This window comes from Cuculus canorus, chromosome 1 (assembly GCF_017976375.1).
Source record: "Cuculus canorus isolate bCucCan1 chromosome 1, bCucCan1.pri, whole genome shotgun sequence".
NCBI lineage: Eukaryota > Metazoa > Chordata > Aves > Cuculiformes > Cuculidae > Cuculus > Cuculus canorus.
In genome coordinates this window covers 5,506,374-5,529,525 of record NC_071401.1, presented here as the reverse complement: position 1 = coordinate 5,529,525, position 23,152 = coordinate 5,506,374, and the positions used below count along the sequence as shown (strand labels likewise).

The 23,152-nt window shown below is 40.3% G+C and overlaps 1 protein-coding gene across 5 annotated transcripts in view; it reads right to left on the bottom strand.

Annotated features, from left to right (window-relative positions):
• ELMOD1 (ELMO domain containing 1) overlaps positions 1–23,152 on the bottom strand; it is a 52,908-nt gene that overhangs the window by 14,236 nt on the left and 15,520 nt on the right. For 4 of the 5 annotated variants that reach the window (XM_054055978.1, XM_054055975.1, XM_054055980.1 and 1 more), the window contains exons 2-7: positions 19,310–19,404; positions 8,356–8,501; positions 8,174–8,202; positions 6,881–6,978; positions 2,791–2,920; positions 82–215 (exon numbers count right to left, since the gene is read on the bottom strand). In XM_054055978.1, coding sequence (XP_053911953.1) covers positions 82–215; positions 2,791–2,920; positions 6,881–6,978; positions 8,174–8,202; positions 8,356–8,501; positions 19,310–19,326 — 554 coding nt within the window. In that variant the 5' untranslated portion in view covers positions 19,327–19,404. Of the gene's footprint in view, positions 1–81; positions 216–2,790; positions 2,921–6,880; positions 6,979–8,173; positions 8,203–8,355; positions 8,502–12,046; positions 12,186–19,309; positions 19,405–23,152 lie in introns of all 5 variants that reach the window. The other variant, XM_054055979.1, reaches the window with a different exon arrangement.

Genomic DNA, 23,152 nt, shown 5'->3' with positions numbered 1-23,152 from the left:
GTCTTGCTAAAAATCTTCCAGTAATGCTGCTTTTCATGACTTCAGACACACATAAATCCATATACAGAAGAACATACTTACACCAAGTTATATAAGCCCAGGAGACCCATCCCTCTAAAGTCTGTTTTAGGATCGTCACCTTGGAAACCAATTTCACACCACTGCTTCGAAATCCGAGCTTTCAGTGGAGAATCGGGCTTCAAGCATTTCCACAACTAGGAAGATAGAGGTAACATATAATTAAACTTCCACGTAATCTTTTTTAATTCTTTTTCAGCCAAGTTAATTTCTCATGTAACATAATGGCAACCCAAACAAAAAAGCAAATCAAGCTCCCGGGGTGATGAGGGAGAAATCCAAAACTGCTCTTAAATATTGCAGATGTTTCAGCCCTACAAGGCCCATATGACTTTATCTGCAGCTGCTGTAATGCCTCACAGAAGGACTTGGATTTTTTCATGCTTTGTGCATCAAACGAACGTCTGCCTCCATAAGCAGAGACAGGAACAGGCTGGAATTTGGTTATAAATCTCTCACAGAGCAGCAGGCAATCAGCCCTCAGGTCCCCGAGGCTCTGCACCAATCTTTTCTCCAGCATCATTTGCAAGTCTCTGGAAGGGTTATAAATCAAGACTGCTGACTTGGCTACCACAGCGCTGAAAAGCAAATCAGAGAACGTTAAAAAAAAAAAAAAATCCATACAAGAATAGCATGTTCCACCTTTGCATTTAACTAAGGGGTGAATCATCCATTGATCTCATGTAAAAAATAAAGGGCCACAGTGATTTAACAAACCAGATCCTCAGCTGGAATAAATCCACTTAGCTGCACTGGTCCAGCAACTTCAGTCCCTAAGTATGTTGCTAGGCACCCAGAAGCTGCCTAAATTGGCATGTGATAAATACATACATTTCCACACGCCTCACGTGCCATATCATAAATTCATCCTCTCCAAAGTGTATTAAGAAGTTAGATGTTCCCCATAAAACATGAGTTGGTGAGCGGGGCCTCAAGTAATGCACTTAGACAAAGCCTACCCAAGCGAAAGGGCTGTATGAATGTTTCCCAAATAAACAACCTAGAAATTGCATTAGTTAGTGCATAAGTTTAGCAATTCTAGCTGCATTTCAAATTAATTGCCTTAGGAAGGTTAAAACTTCAATGATTTCAATTTGCATAAAACATTATTGTTTAGATCATATTAGACATCTTTCTTGTTCATCCATCAACAGTAAATACAATATTATTCATTAGTTCAATCACATTAGTTAATCATTCTCTCATTCATAAAGTGCCCTCTTGGTAAACATGAATAAATGATAGACTTTAGGATCTTGAATTACCCATTGCAGAGACTTGCTTAGCAGAATACCTAGAAGGAATGAGATCCAACAGGACTATTTTCCCCCAGCATAGTCTGGAAGCAGAATAAAACCCTTGGACATATTTCCATTTGACACAAGAATTTGTAAAAGCAAAACACCTGCTATAAACAAGTGTCCACTCCTCCCATCCTACATGGTGGTTAGAGCAGGGGCAGCTCTAGATTTTGGCTCCTCCTGCGTGAGACTCTGACCTCGCAACAAGGAGCCAACCTCAAAGTCATCTTTCCAGACACCTATGGGAACTCGTTGACCATTTCAGGCATTTTAGAATTTTTTTTTTTGCATCTATAAGTGCTTATATTAGATGCCTGTTGGGATTTTTAGAAGTATATGGAAGTTCAAGTAACTAAGGTAAATTTTCCAGAGGTTCCCACTGTAACTTATATAAAGCACTACACTGCAAGGCAGAGTCTGGAAGACAGCTCCATCATCATATGCTATAAAAATTCCAGCCAAAGTCAGATGGAGGCAGAAGCACAGGTGGTGTTCCAGTTTTCAATATTTTTTGTTTAAAATAATCAAAAAGGCCCCAAACAGGTAGTAAGTGTTTACAAAACCTCTAAAAGTCTGTAAGAAGGCGTTTTGCTTGCAGATAAGCTCATTGTCACTATTCTCTGTTTCTTGCCATCTACCTGAAGCATCTTGCACTAGCTATGGTAAGAAACAAGATCAGAAGAAATACTGGGACTTGCTATTAGACTATTTTTGACCCACTTTATTCCCTCAATTCCTTTCTCATATAAGAGCTCTCCCTCTGCTTATGGTTTCAAGATAACCTTCCTGAAAAAAATACTTGTATTATTTGCTCCAGTGCAAGGCTTTCCTTACAGTTTGAAGTAAGTAAAATTCCATTGCTATGTATTAGACTACTCTGCATGTATTATCTAAAGAATGATTTTGTTTTCACGTGAAAATACATTTGGTAAATATAAACACGTCAGTCATCATCTCCTACCCTCCCATCCCACACAATGAAAGCCAGAGGTTTGCCATTGGGATACACAGACAAAATCTTCAAAAATACAAGGAATTGAAGAAAAATATTTATTCTGTTTAAGAGAGAAAAACAGCCTTCTCATGTAGAAGAAGGATGTACTGAAACAGGACATAGTGCTGTTTTTCCAGAGCTCAGTGTAGAGCTGTTATCTGCAGCAAGAGCTGTGTATCCAGTCCCTTAATACAGTCCAGCCAAGGGACATGCATTCATCAATAACAGAGTGAGCAGCTTGCCTGGCAGGTATTACACCCAAACCAGATTAATGTGCTGTATAGCTTTATCTCAAAACAGGTACACGATGGAGGAAGGCGACAATACCTCTCAGATGTTTTAAAGACTTTTATAAACCAGGCTGTTTGGAGCTCACATGAATAAAAGATGCCCTCTAGGTACCTCTTAAGTACGTACCTTCAGAAGCATTTCCTCATGTTGTGGATTCTCGGAATCATATGGCTCTCTGCGCAGCTTTTCAACCTCTGCAATCAAATTTCGGTACCCCACAATCTGCAGCAGGCATGCTTGAAGAGATACTCCCAACCTGAGGGGAGAGGAGAAGGAACAACATAACCCAATTCAAACATATGTTGCTGTGAAACACCACCACCACGTACATCCCCATTTAATTCACCTGAGTAATGTTACATTAACGAATAGATAATCTAACACATTAATTACAAAAGGAGAATTTCCAATAGATTACATTAAACAAGGCCTTGTGCAATGCATGGTCTTATTTAGTGCCGGGATGATAAAATTTGGGACTTGTTAAAAATTTGAAGAGTGAGTTTTCACATTGAAATCTCATTATAACTGTACACAGCAGCATTTTCCGCTTGCAACAAGCACATCAACGAATCTTTCCCCTCATTCAAACGGCAGCTTCTCAAAACAATGCCCTGAGACCAGAGATGTGAACTTACTAAAGGGTGAAGGGTACAGGAAACTTGGCAAAAAAGATAAAAATATCCATTTTTGCTTCCATGTCACAAAAGCTAGAATAAAGAAGACAAAACCCTGAAGTAATACACTTCAAAGATCTGCCTTTAAGCAGCTTTTTTTTTTTTATTTCAAAGAGAGCACAATAATGGCTCTCTTTTTATTACAATGCACATTTTAATTCCTTTTTACATTTCCTGATGCACCAAAAAAAAAAACCAAACCACCACCGAAAAAACAACCCCCTCCAAAAGCCCTCCAATCTTGTGGCCTCCAAGGCTTTAAATTACAATGACTTATTCAGTTTTATGTTAAGGTTTTATAATAAATACAATACAGTAAATACAAGCTATGCAGTACACAACTGCCAAGCTCATAATAATATTTAATCATATAGAGGAATAAACACTTGAATTTTTAGTAGATGCCTGAAATTATCCAAATGTCTAATATGAATTTGGAGGGCACAGCTAAATCTCTACCTGCATTCCTCTATGGAACACAAACTGCACTAATATTAAGCTGCACAGGTTCCTCATTTGACTTGTCTGAGATACTGAAACATTTTGGTTATTCCGTAACACTGCTAAATTTTCTGAGCAGAAGGATTTTCACTGCTTATCTTTTGAGATTAATCAACAGAACCAGAGATGTCATCATTAGGCCATTTCTCTTGCTGCATTTTCATGCTATCTGTGGCTATAACCCTTTCAGAATAACCAACGCAGCATTTTCCCTCGTTTGCTGTTTTGTTTTTCCTACATGCTTCTCTTTCTAAACCCTACAGTTTTCCAGGAAGGCTGCATTTCAGAGAAAGCTGAGAAGCCTGACAAGACTGCATGTCAAATGCTGCAGCGCATCACCAAACCACAGCCAAAATGTTTTTAACTACTCTTGGAACGGGTCCAGATGGGGGCTACAAAGATGATCAGAGGGCTGGAGCACCTCCCATACAAGGACAGGCTGAGAGAATTGGGTTGTTCAGCCTAGAGAAGAGAAGGCTCAGGGAAGACCTTATAACAACTTTTCAGTACCTGAAAGGGGCTACAAAAAAGCTGGGGAGGGACTGTTCACAAAGGTTTCTAGTGCTAGGATGAGAGGCAATGGGTATAAACTGGAGAGGGGCAGATTTAGACTAGACATAAGGAGGAATTCCTTCACAATGAGGGTGGTGAGACACTGGCACAGGCTGCCCAGGGAAGTTATGCCTGCCCCATCCCTGGAGATGTTCAAGGCCAGGCTGGATGGGGCCTTGGGCAGCCTGATCTAGCGGGAGGTGTCCCTGCCCATGGCAGGGGGGTTGGAACTGGATGATCTTTAAGGTCTCTTCCAACCCAAACCATTCTATGATTCTGTAAGCTCACAGCCAGTCAGACCAGAGCACTACAGGCAGTGGCAAACCAGAGCAAATTTATACTAATAAAAATAAATATATGTTTAATTGTCAAGTTGCACAACATAAAGTGCAAATGTGGTTTGCTTTGTACATCTAAAGCCAGTCAAATGCTCCATGTTATTTATAGGGTGAGGGTGGAATTAGTTTCCGCACTCTTATTTACATTAAGCTTTTGCTCACCAGAGGATGTGGGTGAGCTGCTGATGCCCCTCATCTCCTCTCTGCTGTCCCTGTGTTGACAGTGGCAGTTCTCAGCGCTCAGGAACAACCTGCCAGGGCTTGTACCCCCATTACACTCACCTTCATCTCATGGAACACCTGGAGCCATTCCAAAACTTGGAGTACTTTATGCAGTACTTCCATAGTTAATGTAGACTGCATGTGTCACCACCTGGCTATTTAACCTACTTGCTTCCACCACTAAATATACCCATTTATCTCAGAGGCACTGATAAAGAGAAATTACTGTGGGCCACCTCCTCTTCAGGTCACGGTAGCCCACAGCCTTCAAAAGCAGCTCAGTGCAAACACTCCTGGGATGCTCGTTCAGCTCTGCAAAGATGCTACATTAACAAAAATGACTGCTCACAGATTTGCAGAAGCACAGAGTATGACACACGTCCCCTTGTCCTTACCCCAGGAGATTTTGAGACTCTACTATGCAAGGGAAGGCCAGAGCTTCTGAACAAGACAGTTTAGGTGCAGCCGTCTTTTATGCTGAAGAGTAGGGAAGCCAATGGATTTCCCTTAATCCTGTCTAAAGAAATAGCTGACCTGCTTTTGCCAAAATTCCTCTAGAAAAAAATCAGTATAAAATAAATGGCCTACATGTAAAATTTCAGTGCAGGTGCTTGAAGTTTAGCAGAATTATGATGAATTTAATATAAGGAGCAATTTAGCAGCAGGGTATGTTCCTACGGATTTGGCACCACCTTGCACACCCCAGGCCCCCATTCCTCATTGTTTTGAAAAGATATTTCTCCAAACTGGGCTTTGGGGGGCATGGGATTGAAAAATCAGTTCTGTAAAATGTTGAGTGCAAAGGTTCTAGTCCAAAAACAATTAAGCAATTGTGGGTTTTGGGGTTTTTTTTTTTGTTTGTTTTTTAAATTATTAAGATCTGATCACTCAATGTAACTTAAGGTTTCTTAATTCGAGCAAGAAGAAATCATTTGCACCTCTGCTCCCCCTCTCTTCTGGAAGACAGCATTTCTTTAGAGGCCAAAGGTAATGCCAAGAGGAAATCGGGTGGCGATATCTACTGTCATACAAAATGCTATTTTTAATGAATCCTTTTTGTTTTCTTGAATTATTCCACCCAGTAACTCAAGGGTCCAACACTGAGAAATGAGTACTTGAATCAGCCTGATTGCTAACACACCTTGAATCCTGTGTTCAGTTTTGTGCCCTTCACTAGAAGAGGAACATTGAGGGGCTGGAGCGTGTCCAGAGAAGAGCAACAAAACCAGTGAAGGGGCTGGAGAACAAGTCTTATAAAGCTGAGGGAACTGGGATTGTTTATTCTGGAGAAAAAAAAAAAAAAAGGCTGAGGGGAGACCTTATTACTGTCTACAACTACCTGAAAGGAGGCTGTAGTGAGGTGGGTGTTACAAGCCCTTGAAACAGATGCTTGTAAATTTAATGGTTTGCTGTCAATGTCTTCTTACCACTAAGACCTCGTAGCATTAAAAAGTATCAGCTATATTGTGTTCTTAGAACTGGTTTGGATAATTAAAGGTAGTTTTAAAAGGTGAACCAGTATTACTGTTTACATCCATTACACCATTTCTTGCCTACTCAAGACTGCATACAGCTTGCTAAGAAGCCATCACTGTTAACTGCCAGGACCACCTGACTTGGTGGTATTTTATCCCTGGGGAAGTGGCCCCCATGAATCAATGCATCAACAGTATACCAAGACAGCACGATTCAGGAAGCAGCTAGATAAATAGACTCAGGACTTGTCTATTGCAGTCATCATAAAAGATCATTCATTTTTCCATCAGCTTTTTGACAGCAAAGCTTAAGTCAGAGTTTTATGCTGACAGACAGAATTAATCTTCAAATTGTGTGCCACTATAGCTACAGAGAACCAGTTCTCCATGGACCCGGGTGCTCAAGGAAGCGATAATTCCCATTGTGTTTTTAAGGAAACAATGAACTTACTGTGGATTTACATCTGGATTAATCCTTTTCAGCTCCATGATGTCATCTATAGTTTTTTCAATAGCATCAGGGTGAACACTTACTGAAGTTTGCAGCCGCTAAAAAGAGGTATCGAAACATTAATTCTAATAAAAGCCATTATTCAATTGAAGTTAACAATGGTAAATTTGATATCCAAAACCCCAAGAAGGCCCAAGTCAATAAATATACACACACCTTTCCAGTCTATTCAACCCTACTGACTATTTCCAGAGCACTAGCCCTATAAAACCCTGAGTCGCTTCACTATGCCCTTGTAGCCTATCACATTTCTGTAGCAGATGCCAGTGAAGGTGATTCTCACTGAAGCTTTATTCAAGAAGGAGCCTCAGACCATCTACATAATTACACTGGAATTGCTAGCCTTCATTTGACACCCTCTCTCCCAACACACTGCAGTAATACAGCAAAACATTTTCCTCTCTCTTGCATGTAATTACGCTTTATAGAGATGCCTATGGAAGTTTAGTGTTCAAAAATCAACATGCCTTCCAAAAAATTAAAAGGTTGAGCTTTCTGCTGCTTTGTGTCAAAACCATACAGTCACTTAAATGCAGACTTTCAAATAAAATTCTACCTTTCTGTTTGTGCTAGAAATATGTTTGGAAGCACCACGACCAACTGAGTTGTGTGATGTCATTTTTACTAATGCCGAGGTAAGTTTTCCAACACCACCAGCTCTCAAACCGAAGAGAAATAAATGGTTGAACCATGCTATTTAACATATTGACAAATGCTTTGTGAGAAGTATTTAGGTTAGCACAATCACTGCTACAATGAAAGGATAAGGTGACAGGCGCTCTTCTCCATTTACGTATTTGAAGAGAAAGCAGAGAATAAAGTTGTCTTGGCTATATATTGCCTTCAGCTTCTTTTATCCCTGCTTTCAAGATAAAAAAAATGAGGTGTAAAGTAGTGACTGACCACAGATTACAGAAATTCGAAGACAGGATGAGAAATCAAGCCAAGAAAACCCAAATTACAGCACATCATCCTCACGGACTCTACAATGACCTGTTGCTTCCTTGATTCCATCAGAGCCACAGCGTGCCTGTCCCCGGAGCACAGGGCATTCTATTGACTTCACAAGATCACCTGCTATTGCAGACACAGAACTCTTCAGTAGAAGATGGTTCTAATGTAAATTCATATCGAATCCTAAAGCGATTTTTTCATGGTAAGCAAACAGCAGACTGAACAAACCAACTCCATAGGACACAACAGAAAAGGTAAATAATGAGATCTTTTACTTACCTTACTTTTTGAACCTTTCAGTGATGCCTCTGTAAGAGAACAGTATTTGAAAGCATCGTGTCAGACAAACTAAGCCTATATTGGATTCATTTAACAATTTATTTATAAGAATGAACTGACATCATTTTTAGCACATGCAGAAAGGTGCAAAGACATGCAAAACTAAGTATTTTTACAGTTACCTATTTTCATAGTTCTAGCAGCTCCCGGTTTAGTATTGTAACAGATCCTTTGCAATTCACATCGACCTGTTAGTTTCCTGACCACGAATTTTAGGCAGCGCCACAAGCATTTGCAGTAGAAGTACAGGCATACCTGGACAAACATTCTAGAAAAGAAGAAGCATGAAAATAAGAATCTTGAGCAGAGATTGTTTCAACAAGGTCTCCACCCAAACAGAAGGTACTTCCTCACTCCAAACGCCCATTTCTCAGGGGCACCTTCAAAGTAAAAGCAACCTTCACACCACAAATATTTACCCTGTTAAGTATTAAATCATACTTTTTTAGTCAAGAAAAACAACACACACACAAAGCATCAGAACTGGAAGCACAGAATAAATTTGAGAGTTCCTAAAAGAGCATTTTTAGAAAAATCTTTGTCTCCTTAAACCAAAAGGCTACATAGTTCCTATTAACACTTTGAGAGAATAGGATTACATGAGAAGGAAGCACAGCTCACTCTTACTGTGGCTGCTGAGGATGCAGGGAGCCACTACTCCCAGCCTTAGCTTTGCCTCTGCATCCAGCTGCTGCAGAGTGGCCTGTTATCCTGACGGATAGTCTGAATCTTCCCCCCTCCAAATTAATGGCTTTAAATTGGAGGGGGAAAGATTTCGACTAGAGATTAGGAAGAAATTCTTCATGATGAGGGTGGTGAGACACTGGCACAGGTTGCTCAGGGAAGTTGTGGCTGCTCCCTTGTTCAAGGCCAGGTTGGATGGGCCTTAAGCAGCCTGATCTGGTAGGACGTGTCCCTGCCCATGGCAGGGGGGTTGGAACTGGATGATCTTTAAGGTCCCTTCCAACTCAACCCATTCTATGATTCTACATGAATCAACATCAACGTTGGGTCTCTGAGAGTGAACAGTGACAATTAAGGAAACCAAAGCTTCTCCCATTCAGGAGAGACTGCCAATTCTTCCCAAGATCTGCTACCTATACAGCTCTGATGCTGTGTGGTTTCTCAAAGCACAGCACTGGCAGTAAGCCAATAAAGCTCTTATTTAGATACTACATCCATGTTTGAGCCTCAGAAACACAAGACAGGCTTTGACAAACTGGATGACTTTCAGTGGTAGCCCCCAAAGTGGTAGGGCTGGAGCACAGGCCCTGCAATGAAAAGCCTGAGGGGAGCTGAGCCCCTTCAGCCTGAAGCAGAGATGGCTTTTGGGGTACCTCACAGCAGCCCTCAGTGCCTGTGGGGAGGTCATGGAGGAGACAGGGTCAGGCTCTTCACAGTGAGGCAGGGCAAGAAGACAAGGGTCATCAGCTGAAAGATAAAAAGCTCCCTTTCGATATGAGGAGAAGCGTTTTCCCCTCCATAGAGGCACATAGACAGTGGCATAGGTTGCCCAGAGAAGCTGTGCATCCAGGAGACGGTTGGACCGGAGACTGCTGAGGTCCTTCCCAGCCTGAACTTTCCTGTGATCACATGCAGCCCTTTTCAGGCTTTCATACATGAAAAATGCTCTGTTTTAAAGTTTGTTAGCATTGGAGCTGCTACCAAAGCCCACATACTGGTACCACAATTACATAAGGCACCCAAAAAAACCAGATTCCATGGGCTACAACTTATTTGGACACAATATAGCTGTAGAAACAAGAAAGCTAAGAAGGCACAGCTCATGACAAGTTACCCAGCTGTCAACTCCCATGGAGTGCATCAGGACTTGAGGTAGTGGACAGAATCACCCAGGGTCCTTTATTACAGAAGCACAACTCAAAGGCAAATTGCAAAGGCCTAACAGTGGGAACAACGCCATCCTGACATGGTCATGGGAAACTGGCTCTAGGTGGCCCTGCTAGAGCAAGAGTGGTGGACTAGATGACCTCCAAAGGTCCCTTTCAACCTCAAACTCTCTGTGATGATATTATGGGAAAACATCAATACAGTTTTAATATGTAAGCTTGCCATTAAATTGTCAAAAGTAATTTGGTCCATTTTGTTCTGAGGCTGTGTATGTGCGTATTCATCATTAGCCCATTATGTCTTCCACATTTTGTTGATGCTTTCCAAGGACAGTTACTGGTTAGGAGACACTGCATTATCCTTTTCAACAGAGCATGCTGGTTATTCTGAAATACTGAATTTCAGATACTCAAATCAGTTATAGCTTTAATAAAGCTTGAAGAGCTTCATCACTTCCTAAAACATCCTGAAGGGCATAGTATAGAAGGACGTTCAGAGAAGAGAAGGTAAATTAACTCATGTTGAAGTCCACACAGGAGTTTAATCTGCTTTATGTTCACTTTAGCTTAATCCCCTTTGAAGGAAGATTAAGCTAAGGGAACTAAAACCATTTTATGTCTAAATGGAGAGCACCCACACAAATATTTAACATGCTTTAAAAGCATCCATTTTATCTTCACACTTTTAGTTAATTCACTTAACACTCCCAAACGCCTGTATGCAGGCAACCCCCCTGTCTTTATGCAACAGGAAGCCTCTATTTTAGATACAAAGTGAAACCTAAAGAATGAGCTATCACTCCCACACTAGCAATAAATTTCTGACAAGCAAAAAGTTGCAGCTCTTGACAGTGAAATATATTTGGGGTCCCTCCCAGTATGTGCCAGAACACACTACTGTGAGTAGTCCATACGTGCTTCACAGCAGGTGATCACCTTCAGTGTTAAGAACAAGACCAGCTATAAGGAAGCAAGTCCACTGTCAGCCAAGCAGCTATTCTTTAAGTTTCCAACAGTCAGAAGTGCAAGTCAGTTAATGAGTCAATCTCAAAGGTGACTAATGCTTTCAACTGCAGTCTTTAACAGTGGCTTTAAAAATTGCCACGGGTAACAGTGGGCATTTTGAGTTTCCATTAGACATTTCATATCAGCCTTTAGAAAATCGATTAGCCCATCATCTCTGAAGAATCCAAACGCAACCTATAGCTATACTACACTCTCCTCAGCACATCCCAGCTCTGTACTCAGGCTGAAGTTCCAGAGAAATGAATACAAGAGATAAATGCCAAACTGAAAGGTGGAACACAGTAAAACAAATTTTGATATTTTCACCACACTTTTGGAGTAGAAGTTAAAACTTGCTTTCTTTTGTCCTGCTTTGTTTCCAAAGGTTAGGTTCTGCTATAGCAACTCACTACCTAGAGTGCTCATTTATATGGAAAGAAGGGAGGAAAGACTCACTTAACTTTATGTTAACAGCCCACATGAGAAGACTTCCTATTAATGAGCAAGATAGCTACCAAAAAACTCACAGCTCCTTGAAGGAATTTCACGTCTACAATTGCCTCCAGGGCTGAAGCATCACAACCCATTTCACTAGTCAATATCTTGTTTCTTACTGTATCATGTGACGTGGATAAATTTCATCGGGGTGGGAGTAGGTGTTCGGTGCATTTGGATTATATGTTGCTTCCTGTAGGCTCAGTGACAGATATGCAAATCAAAGGAAACACTCTAAGTGAAGAGCTGCAATCTTCTCCATGGTTGCAACCACCTTCCCCACTGAAGTTTTGCTACGTTTACACAAAGATTAACTAATAAAAATGCATCTAGTAAAAGAATATCACTACAGCACACAAAGAATACACCTGTGAGTCACTCTACTTAGCAGCTACTACTAAAAGCAAGTAAAATCTAGTTTTGACTAGGTAGCTTATAGAAGAAAGTTAGCCTTTGTGGATACCTTCAGTTTTCTACTACTCATCCACCTCAAGCTTACAATAGTTGAAATCTTCCATTTTTAATGTGAACGGCACAAAAAGTAACAAGTTTGTTTTCAAGGAGTTGTCCTTTATAAAAGGGAATTCTTGCTTGCAGAAGTCCTGTAATAAAAGCACACTAGTGATTAAAAAAGACAAGTTTTCTTTTAGCCACTACATAGTTCGGTTCATGTAAGCAAAGTGGAGACACTGGCAGCTATAAAATAAAACAGCCTATCATGAACAAGGATCCACATGGGAGCACAGCAGGAGCGATGTGTCTTGACTATGGCACAGTGGCATCAGCTTCTGGTTTGTTTTTGACTAGAGAGGAGATTTGGAATCAGACTATCTCTTCTGTAATTTTAAGGTTTTTTCTTGCTTGAACCTTTGAAGGTTTTCTCAGTACGGAAAATACTGTGCTTCACTAGGAGCTCATCTACAGCAATGCTTCATATCCTGAGGTGAGCTGGTTCATTACAGAAATGAAGTAGACTTGCACTCTACTCTTCCCCATCCCAATACAAGCTCCTTCTCTTTCTCCTGCATTACATGCAGATGCCCAGACCCACAAACTTGTGTTTATACATGCGAAGTGCATTACAGGAGTTCATACAAACATTTATTCTGGTAATACAAAACCAAAACCCTGCACAATAAAATGCTGGTACGCATAGGCCCAATCACCAGGTAGTTCCCTTGCCAAGGATGCCGTATGAGTTGAAACACATGAAGCCAACCTCCCACAATAAATCAGGGTTACACAATCCCATTTGTTGATGCCACTCACTTGGGTATCAGAAGCTACCTGGCACCTGAGCAATACTAATGCAACTCAGCATAGTTCTCCCAACTTGGCTCACAGACTGAACTGAGATCAGTAACTACAGAAAAATGTACTTTTACCTAGGTTCTAAGAAGAAAAGAAATCTTTCGTATCTTTCCTGCTCTGTGTCACTACTCAGCTCTAATTTTCTGCCAAAAAAGTTATTGTTATCAGCAATAACACAGTTCAGCAGACATTCTGGAGAACTCTCTTCCATGAGAAAGTGGATGAAGAAAGGAGATTCTACAATTGTTAGGATCCTTACAAGACAGAGAAATTTACAGCTAAAGAGAGCACAAAGTAAGAGTACCATGCTGCAGTCACAGCAATTCTGTTCTCCCCAGTATGTGCTGCTCTGCCTGAGGTAAGAAAGGACATAAGATCTGTCCTTTAGTAGCCCAGCTAATGTTGGGTCAGTGTGATAAGAATGGCTAATGTAACAGTTGATAGAACTTGCATGTCTCTCCAATGACAATGACACCACATTTTGATGAAAACTGGCTTTTTTATGTCAGGCTGACTGGCTCTAGCCAGCCTTCTCCACGATAAACAGGCAGAAGCAAAACTGAGCAAAGGCTTCCAAAGTTGTCTAATGTTTCTGTGAAGCTCTTTCCTGTGTGAGGTATGTTCACCTAAGTAGCAAGATGTATAATGAAACATGGTATTTAACTAATAGGAAGGGAAGTAGACATTAATTACCCTGCAATATTGTTCGAAACTAATGGAATAGAAGGTGTTTAACACACACGGTAATCTGAGAAACTTAGTGTTTTCACATCTAGTAACAAATAGAACAAATACTCTGGGCAAAATGAAAACTTCAATTAGATATGCGATGCTGGACTTAAAACAGGGTGAAAGAGGCAAGCAAAAACCAATAACCCCCACCCCAAATCTAATAGTTTAAGAGAATGAAATAGAAGTCACTGAATCTATGCATCATTTCCCTCTCTGCCCAAGTGTCCTGTTTTAGGTCCTATGGATAAGAAAGACTTATACAACTATTTTTCCTGAAGGACATGTTCAGCTCAGAGAAGAAATTGTCATGCGTCAATACTTCTTTCAAGAGAATTCTGATTACAGCTTGGGAAGTCAAGGACACAAGTTCGTTATGGACAACAAGCTGTCCAAATAGGTGAGTAAGCAAGTGATACTACCCTGTCAGGAACTAATTAACTTGACTATCTTTGGTTTATTTGTATAACTTACAGTCTATACACAAGGTCAACCCAGAAGTAATGAACCAACGACCATTTCTGCCATAGGCAAGCTTGCTATTAGCTCCTTTAAAACACAAGAAATGTTTTTTAACTCTGTGCCTTTGTAGACTTGACAACTGAAACCTACCTTATCTCTCTATTTAGACATGAAAGCAAGTCACCGTGGCAACGAAGGAAGATACAAGCAGCTTTTAATAGCAGCTTTCCATGCTTTCCCTGCTCTCGCTTTTTGCTGACTTGATTTTCATTTTATCTGATGTGACTTCAGTAAGATAGAACTTATGCTTAAAATCTGCTGGTGCTTACAGACTGTTTTGCAGTAGATCAAGAGAAGGTGTCAAGTTTCTAGGATTTATTGAAAAAACTTATGTGTCTGCTTCAGTTGGTTCTCCAAGTTGTTGTTATTTCAGATGTTTAAGATAAGTTACAGTCAAACTGGAAGTGTCACTGACAGACTTCTCAAAACTCCTTTAGAGAAAAAGGGAAATCACTGAAAGATTAAACATTTCACTGAGAAACAGTTTTATTATTTCATAAGTAATATTTCAGACTTCAGGAATAATTCATATCTGAGCAAGCCGAGAAAGAAAAGAAACCCCAGACAACCTAAAACCTATTCTCATGTAGATGCTGCCTTGGATTAGAGAAATGAGCATAAAAGTCCTGTAGTTTACTGGCCAGCAGCACTTCCCTAAAACTAGAGATTTAGAATTATTCCAAATACTCAACTGTCTATTTAAGAAAATCTCCTGCTTCCACTGGAAAGCAGCAGCTGTCAAAAGCAGGCCAGAGATCAGCTTCTGTTAATTAAGGATTCCCAAGTGTAAAAATTATATTCTTAGAAAAGATCTAGATATGTCAAAGTAGCTGCTGTTCATGCAAGCACAGCCCCTTTCTTTGCTATTCAGATATATAGCACAGCCCTGGGAAAGGCAGGAATAGAGAAAGTAATTCACATTAAGAAATAAGACCACACAAGAAGCAGATTCAATTTAGGACTTCTTTTGAAGTTTTGCAATTGTTCAAGTGCTGTGGAACTTCAGTTTATTAAAAGTAGTCTTACTACATGGCACCACAACATATATCTTCATGTCTTTTCAATTGTGGTCTCATTCAATGGCTAAGCTTTATGTTAGAAATATACTACGAGATGCATTTTTTCAGTTACTTTTACAAATGACAATTTCACTTTCCAGTTAAAGTAAAGATGTTGACTGGCAGCAAAGACAGGTTACTTCAGTCAAGCTGTTTTGAAACAGGTAAAGACTACCTTCCAGAGTACATCGTAAAGAGAAAAAACACAAACAGCTCCCTCTCCCCAAACTAAACTACCCACCCCACACCTCAAGTAAAGACACACCCACACCAAAAGCAATAAAAATCACATCATAAATTTTAAAAGGGATGTTGTGTACTTGTCTATTGTTCTACACATCAATAGGACCAAACTCATCACCTTTGCATAAAACATAGTTTAGCCAGTGTTGTTAACAGCAGGAAGCTAACATCTTTTTGCTTTAAGTATGAGGATATACAAGTGTTACTTGTATGCAAACTAACCAATTGCTTCAATTGTGAAAGAGCAGCCAACATCCAAAGTATAACTTTTTCATTGCCTTTCATGTGAGGTCCTTAATGCTCCATATACTTGAGTATCATACTGATTACGGTCTATACTCGGCCCTGGTGAGACACACCTGGAATGCAATATTCAGGGCTGGGCTCCCCAGTACTAGAGAGACATAGACATACTGGAGAGAGTACAACAAAGGGCCATGAAGGTGATTAAGGGACTGGGAGCATTTGTCATTGAACAGACTGACAGCTAGAGGCTCATGGGGATCTTACCTATGTGCATAAATACATGATGGGGTAGTAAAGAAGACGAAGTCAGACTCAGTGGTGCCCACTTGCAGGACAAAAGGCAATGAACACCGACAGAAACACAGAAACTACATTTAAACATAAAGGTGTTGTGTTTTTTTTCTTTTTGCTTTGTTACTGTTTTAAAATTGTAAGGGTCATCAAACAATTGGAACAGGCTGTTCAGAAAGGCTGCAGAATCTCCATCCTTGGAGATGCTCAAAATGTAACTAGACACAGCTCTGAGCAACCTGCTATAGCTGACCCTGCTTTGAGCAAGGGGGTTGGACTTGATTTACAGATCTGTCTTTCAACCTCACTAACCAGAGAATCACGGAAATGGTTGAAGATTAAAAAAGGGCTTCTTAAATGGAAAGCTCTGGGGAAAAAAAAATAAAAAGACAACTTACTGATATCAAATACCAAATACAATACATTAAAAGAGACAGGAGATGGCAAGCTGGTTATAAAAAGCCATGTCAGTAGTCCAACAGATTATTAGTAGGCATGGGAAAAGCAACGTGCAAGTTACACTAATTCTTCATTATCTTTATTCACATCTCCACTGTCTAGTTTAGAAGACAAACTCTAGTAGCAGCCCTGATGCAACATACGCAGATTTGCCCTTTAACAGAAATAGCAGAGACTACCATGTACTTCCAGTACAAAAACCTAACCAAGAGCTGAGCGGCAAGGCAGCCTATAGGTAAGAGTCTTCTCTTGCAACAAGCTGAATTTGAAAGGCACTGCTCTAAGTCTTCCTTAGATCTCCAGGTGAATATCTGCTGCATGAAGCTGCTGCACGTAAACTGCTATCACTACCCAGAGTACAATTGAGTTTACACGAGTTAACTTTACAGATGAAAGCCCTGCTCCTTTCTCTGTTTTACAGCATTTTCTATGCTGTGGTCAACAAGATGACTTGCAATTTGTGTAGACTTAAATAAACTCATTGTTTTTAAACAGAGATCATCTCTGCCTTCAGCATCAGCTTGTTCAATGTCTGCTCCATGTTGTGCAACAAGGAAAACACAGTGCTGCTGAGCAGTCCTTACCATCAGTACATCACACTCAGCCCTACATTTGATCTTCACAAGCAGTTATGGAAGCTTTTTGCAAGTTCCCGAGTGGCTACTGTTATGGGTAACAGACAAACACTAGGGGTCACAATATATGTTAACTTGTTTATTTTTCCAGCTGATTTCCAACCTGGAAGGCTTAATATCCTTGGTCATGCACACAGATCTCCCTGCAGCTCTAAACTTCACTGCTCTATTCCTTGTCACACAAACCTGCAACCAGAACACACTTACTGGGACTAGTAAGTTCTGGTTTAAGTGCTTTTCTTAGAGGATGACCACAGTTTATTTCTTAATCTCCTGATATTTCTTCATTTACAAAATGAGGAGTATAGTACTCACATCAGTTCATGTCAAGGGATTAAAACAAAATAAGTAAAAAGCTTGTAAGTAAACAGAATAGTTTTCCTATTTCAAAAGCATTTTCCTGTTTGAGGTGCTCTGTATTCCCAAACACACCATTTTCTGTTCACCATTTGGAATACTGGACTTCCCGTAACAAAGTCCAAGGCTGTGCTTTTTACATACGTAATGGCTTTTCAGAAGATCTACCTTGGCTAAAAAAGAGAAGTTAGCACCATGAAGACTTTAGATTATTTAGGATTCACTGACTTCAGAAATACCATAAAAGAAGTAGGAGGTGATTTCTTCAAGACAGCCTCAGGAGCCTATACACTCAAAACGGTACACATTCTCCACCACAGAAAAAACACCATGGGGCCAGAACAGCCCAAGGAGGGCAGAACAGGCAGCTTTTAAGGCAGAAACAATGCTTTTACTATAGTCAGGGAAGAGCTGGCAGCTTAGAAGTAGGGGGGAGGAAAGTTACATTAAGCTCAAAAGAGACCAGACCACTGAGGGAGCAAGCTGTAACATGCTCTGTGATTTCAGCTGGAGGCTCCCACCCCACTCACAGTATAATAGAGTTCCATTTATGCAGGATTCATGGCCCAGATCCCACACGGCACCAATCTGTGACCTTGGGTGAGGCTACTGAGCAAGTCTGTACAGAGAAAGAAAGGTAAGAATTACAGAGGCAGGACTGTCGAGATGAAAATCATTAGCATGATCCAAGATGGAAGGATCCAACATAGGATGCTATAACATTTCAAAGGGAAGCAGCACCACAGGGACATTAGCCAGGCTACATGTGAGCCATCACATCCCTGGACCAGTATCAATGGAGCTGGTGGAAGACTTGGGACCATTCAGAATCTGGACCACAGCGCTGCAGGGGCCAATCCTTGCCCTCCTGACTGTCAGGGTGGTGAGCATATTAATGGTTAGCCTAATGGCTCATTAAAGCTTAGCTGTCTTTTGTGAGTGATATCGAATAAATAATTGCTTTATAGTTTTAACCTGTGTCCTGCTTATAGAGTCCTTTTGCAGCTGGCTCAATATACCAGACAAAACAGACTCAAACGCTCCACAGAAATGCTTAAGCCAAGGCTGGCTTGGCAGCAAAATCATTACAGATGATCAGCCTAGAGGTAATGATGCTGATATCCATAGTGTATAAGTTTCTTTGCTACAAACAATCTAAAAAGAGAGAAAGATACACTGACAGATGCTCTATACAGAAGCATATGTTTCAGTCTCCTTGAAAAGGCTTTATTTCCATCCAGACAGAATATTGTTTCTTTGGTTTATACACAAATTAAGCTCTTGATCTGGATCAGTTTCTAGGAGTGCTCAACTCTCTCCACTGACTACAGGGCAAAGACAACATGAGCTTTCTGCACCTATGGCTGCAAGTCTTCCATTCTACCCTTGGTTTACTGAGAAACAACTACAAGTCATATATAGGAACAAGGAATAGACATTTCTTCCCCAAAATTGGCTTGAAAAACATCTGCACATTTTCAAACATCTTCTCTTTTCCACTTCCTCAAATAACACTTCAAAAACCCAGACAGCACACAAGGATGGGAAAGAGAAACCAAAAGATTTTCCAAGAAGTGTTCTATGCTACTTCTCCCATTTTCCCTTGACATACCAGGCACTACCAATTTGATACATCACTGCTCTAATCCCATAAGACAGTTCCTACATTCTTTGCTTCTATAAAGAACTGGAAAGGAAAATTTAAATTAAATAAAGCTTTAATTAGTGAAATCTAGGTGAACAGAAAGCAATCTAGTATAAACTAGTTTATACCTCATGTACTAATGGTAACAGCTAAAACACCTAACTCACTACAGCACAGAAGTAATTAAAATATTAAAATAATTTAGCACTTAAAAAACCCAGAACAGTTACCTCAGGAAGTGTTTCATGATGACGGCTTGGTTTGCGTTGCTGAGGCCGTAATCTATTGATGACTGATAATCTCTTCTTTGCAAGTGATATCAATGCTGTAGAAATAGAATTGACAAGCATTTACTAACAGGAAAAAAAAAAGAAAAAAGTACCTCAGATTTCTAAATTTCTCTTGAAACAAACATTTATGGAAATACACAGGAAAAACGTTAAGAAATCTCATGTCAATAAAAACAAAATGAACAAATCTACCATTTGTTCACACTCTTCACATATTTTGACTAGGCAATACTATGTATGTCTCTCTTCAGAAAAGTAAAAAGTTTGACTACAACTACAGAATTAAATGAGGAAGCTCGAAAAAAAAAAAAATCTAGACAATTTCAAACACTTCTTCTGTTTTTCAAACACCTGTCTGGTTCACAGCAGCTCCCAAGTAGTAATTTCAAGAGACACCCGACTTGGTCTGCTGTTAAAAGTTCTCTATTCCACAGAATTTGCAACAGCTCTTCGAGGCCTTGGGCGAAGTAACATGTAAGCAAAGAGATACCACTGGGTCCTTAGTTCATTTGCTATAGAAGATGTCAGGTAATCAACTTTCCTGGTGCCCAACTTTATTAAATGATACATATGAGGTCTTAAAATAGATATATCCGACCAGGTTGCCCACCCGTTCTGTCATCTGGTGTCCTACAGTTAATTTCCATTACAATTACCATTTTTTTCCAGTAGAGGAGAGGAATGGGAAGAATTTGAGTAGAAATATCATAAATAAAACCCTGTCCACATACTGCAGACTCTCCTCAGTCATCACCTCCTTACTTCAGATTTCTAAAAGGGAGTATTCACATACAAGCAATAGTCGACTAAGAGATGCAGACTTCCCAGAGTACATACCCTATAAAAGGTAATAAAATAACTTTACTTGCTGCCATAAAACAGTAGTGTTAAAAATATCCACTATTGGGAAAGCTTAATCCAAGACTTAAGGGGAACACGACTACACTTTCAAGCTATGTGCTGGTAGAAACCACAAACAGGCCTGAATGAAGGCTGTGTTGTTGATAAATCATTTAGAGACTATTTCCCACTAGCACTGCACACAGTGTGCTGAAAAGTACCTGAAGACCTTCAAATTTGGCCTCCTGTCACAAAGTTATAAATCTAGAGAACCTCAGATCTATCTTTAGCAGAACATACCAGCACTGATGAAAAATCTTCTTAACATACCTTGTTCTCATATTCTTTCCCTTTTGTTAACTTGCAAGTTTTACATTGTGCTGTTGCCTGCTGACAGGAACAGAACAAGTATTTAAGTTCAGAAAAATGCAGCAATCTTCTTGGATTACATCACATACAACTTGCTAAAAATATATAGTCTCTGAACTGTGAAAGCTTCATTCATTTGTATTGTTTTTGACTGGCTGAATCATGTTCCTGTCCCCTGAATATAGCTGTAATTGGTGGCTGCAGTGACACCTGCTCACAAGGGCAGAGAGATGCTAACATCAAACTCTGGTTCATTAATGAACACAGTAGGCAGGCTCCTAACACTTCCTGCTACAGCTTTTGATAGGTCTTAGACGACAGCAAGCACAGGGAGCACACAGGAGATAGGAAAAAAACTGGAGGGGATGTAACCTGCTCCCCTTGTCCAGTCTAATAATTTGCTGTTTAAAAGATACAGTTTATGAAAGATTCTTGCAGCTGAGTCTCAGCTTTTTAGCATCAACTTGAACAAAGGAAGCTTCACCACAATATTTGACCCATTAGGTCAGCAGTGTAAGGAACACACCAGAAGTGCCAAGAGCTATCAAATCAACCCCCTCTAAAAGCGTGTGTTGGCCTCAGCCTCTGAGGTCAGCTCCTTCTTGATTCTGATCAAGGTCCTTTGCGGAAAGTGATGCTGCTTCTTTGCTACTGCTTTAAACGGAAGAGAAGTTACAGTTGCCTGAATGTCAGAACTGGCTCACCCAAGTGCAGCATGGTAGGAACTTCACAACACTCTTCCCTTCAAGAAGAGTTATCAGCTCCAGACAGTTATAAATTTGTTTGAATGCTCATTAAAAACCAGACTCTTTCAAAAACTGTATATGAAGAAGTCAACATTGCTGTTCATAAATCCCCACCTTCCACCCAGAAAGCTAAACTCAAAGAAAGGGTGTGGGTTGCAAATAAACAGCATAAGTGAATGTCATGCCTGTTGTGTCAAGTGGCTAAAAGTGCCAATTTTGGCTCTCTTTAAAAGCCCACCCTTGGAATTACAAGAATAATTCTCCTTGCGTTCTCTGTTTTAAAGGTAAGTGAGGGAGAAGTCACCAAAAAGAAACTTTAGAACTGAAGTTCTGATGCCAGAAAAGTAAACAAAGGCCTCCAGCTTGGAGAGGAACAGTTTGCCCTGCGAGGAGAGGAACAGCTCGTCCCCTGCAGCAGAAGCTCAGGTCCATAGAAAGGCTATGGCCTCAAAAGCAGTTTCCTTTACTGGAGTATAAAGCAATCAAATTCCACCTAACTCTCAAGAAGGTTTTTGAGACATAGGGACAAGATGTCCAGCACAATCAACTGTCCAGAGAATCTATGCTGCTGTCTTGGTTCGTAAGGTAAAAAACAGATTTACGTCTAGCAGACAAGCTTTGGAAATGCTGTTACCTGCCAAGCACAGGGATAGAAGTTAATGCCATGCTGTGTGATTCTTGCAACAATTCACTTATTTGGACACATATACACATGACATCATGCTGTTAACATCCATGCTAGACTGGGAAGCCACACCAGGAGGTTAGAATTTACAGACATCTCCAAACAAGTAGGACTAGAGGGCAGCATCCCCCATTTCCATAAACCTCATAAGTGATCCTCTAGAGGAGTTCAGCAAAGATTTTCAGTGGAAAGAAAGCGTTGTTTAAACTCTTTACAAGGACTGTTACTACAACTCACAGCCGAGTAAGTTCAACTATTCATAAACATATAGAACTACAAGACCCAATTCCTGCCAACCTCTTTTCCACTCAAAACATAATAGATTTAAGTGAAAAAATACAATATCCCATCCAAAAATAAACTAGTACTTTTTTCTTTCCCCCAAAGCACATCTAACAGCAATTAACTGATAGTTCAGGCAAACTCTGAAGCAGTTTAAATGTCATCCAAAACTATAGCTGCTCTTCTTTTTCACTGAAATGCCGCAAAAACTTTACTTGAATTAAAGCAAACAAACATTTGTGGTCAGGGAGAGGGACTGGACTTAGAGCCTCTCGTTTTCTTAAGGAAAGAGTTTCCTCAGCAAGTTGAACGTCTGCAGATCAGGAAGGCTTTCATGGTCTACTTGTGGGAAAGGAAGACACACACGAGAAAGATTTCTACAAGTGACAGATATCCAGGGTAATTAATGTTTGTGAGCTTGTTGAAAGGAAGAGCACAACAATTACACACTTTAGTTCAGAAGCTGACAGCAGTTATGGATCTGGGGAGACGGAAATACAAGTTTCTAAATAATCAACTTCCTGCACTTTTGAAATGCTACTTTTGTCAGAAAGTGCCAGACTCTTAGCAGGACACTCAGAGCCCGCAGGTACCAGCAGGGAGCAGCATGTTGGCCATAGCACCCACTCACCACTGTGACAGCCTGAGACTGTTTAACTTTAATGTGGTTTCTCTCATCTGAACTTGCATTTGTGTTTTTCTGCAGTCTAGGAAAATATTCCAGCTTTAAGCTATAGACACCTGCATTTTCTTGCTGAGGAACCTGCAAGACATGTCCCTGCTTCTCCTTCTTGCAGGCAGCTTTTCAACCTTTTCTAATTTTAAGTCATGCAGCTGGAGTAAGCCCAAAGACAAGCAGGT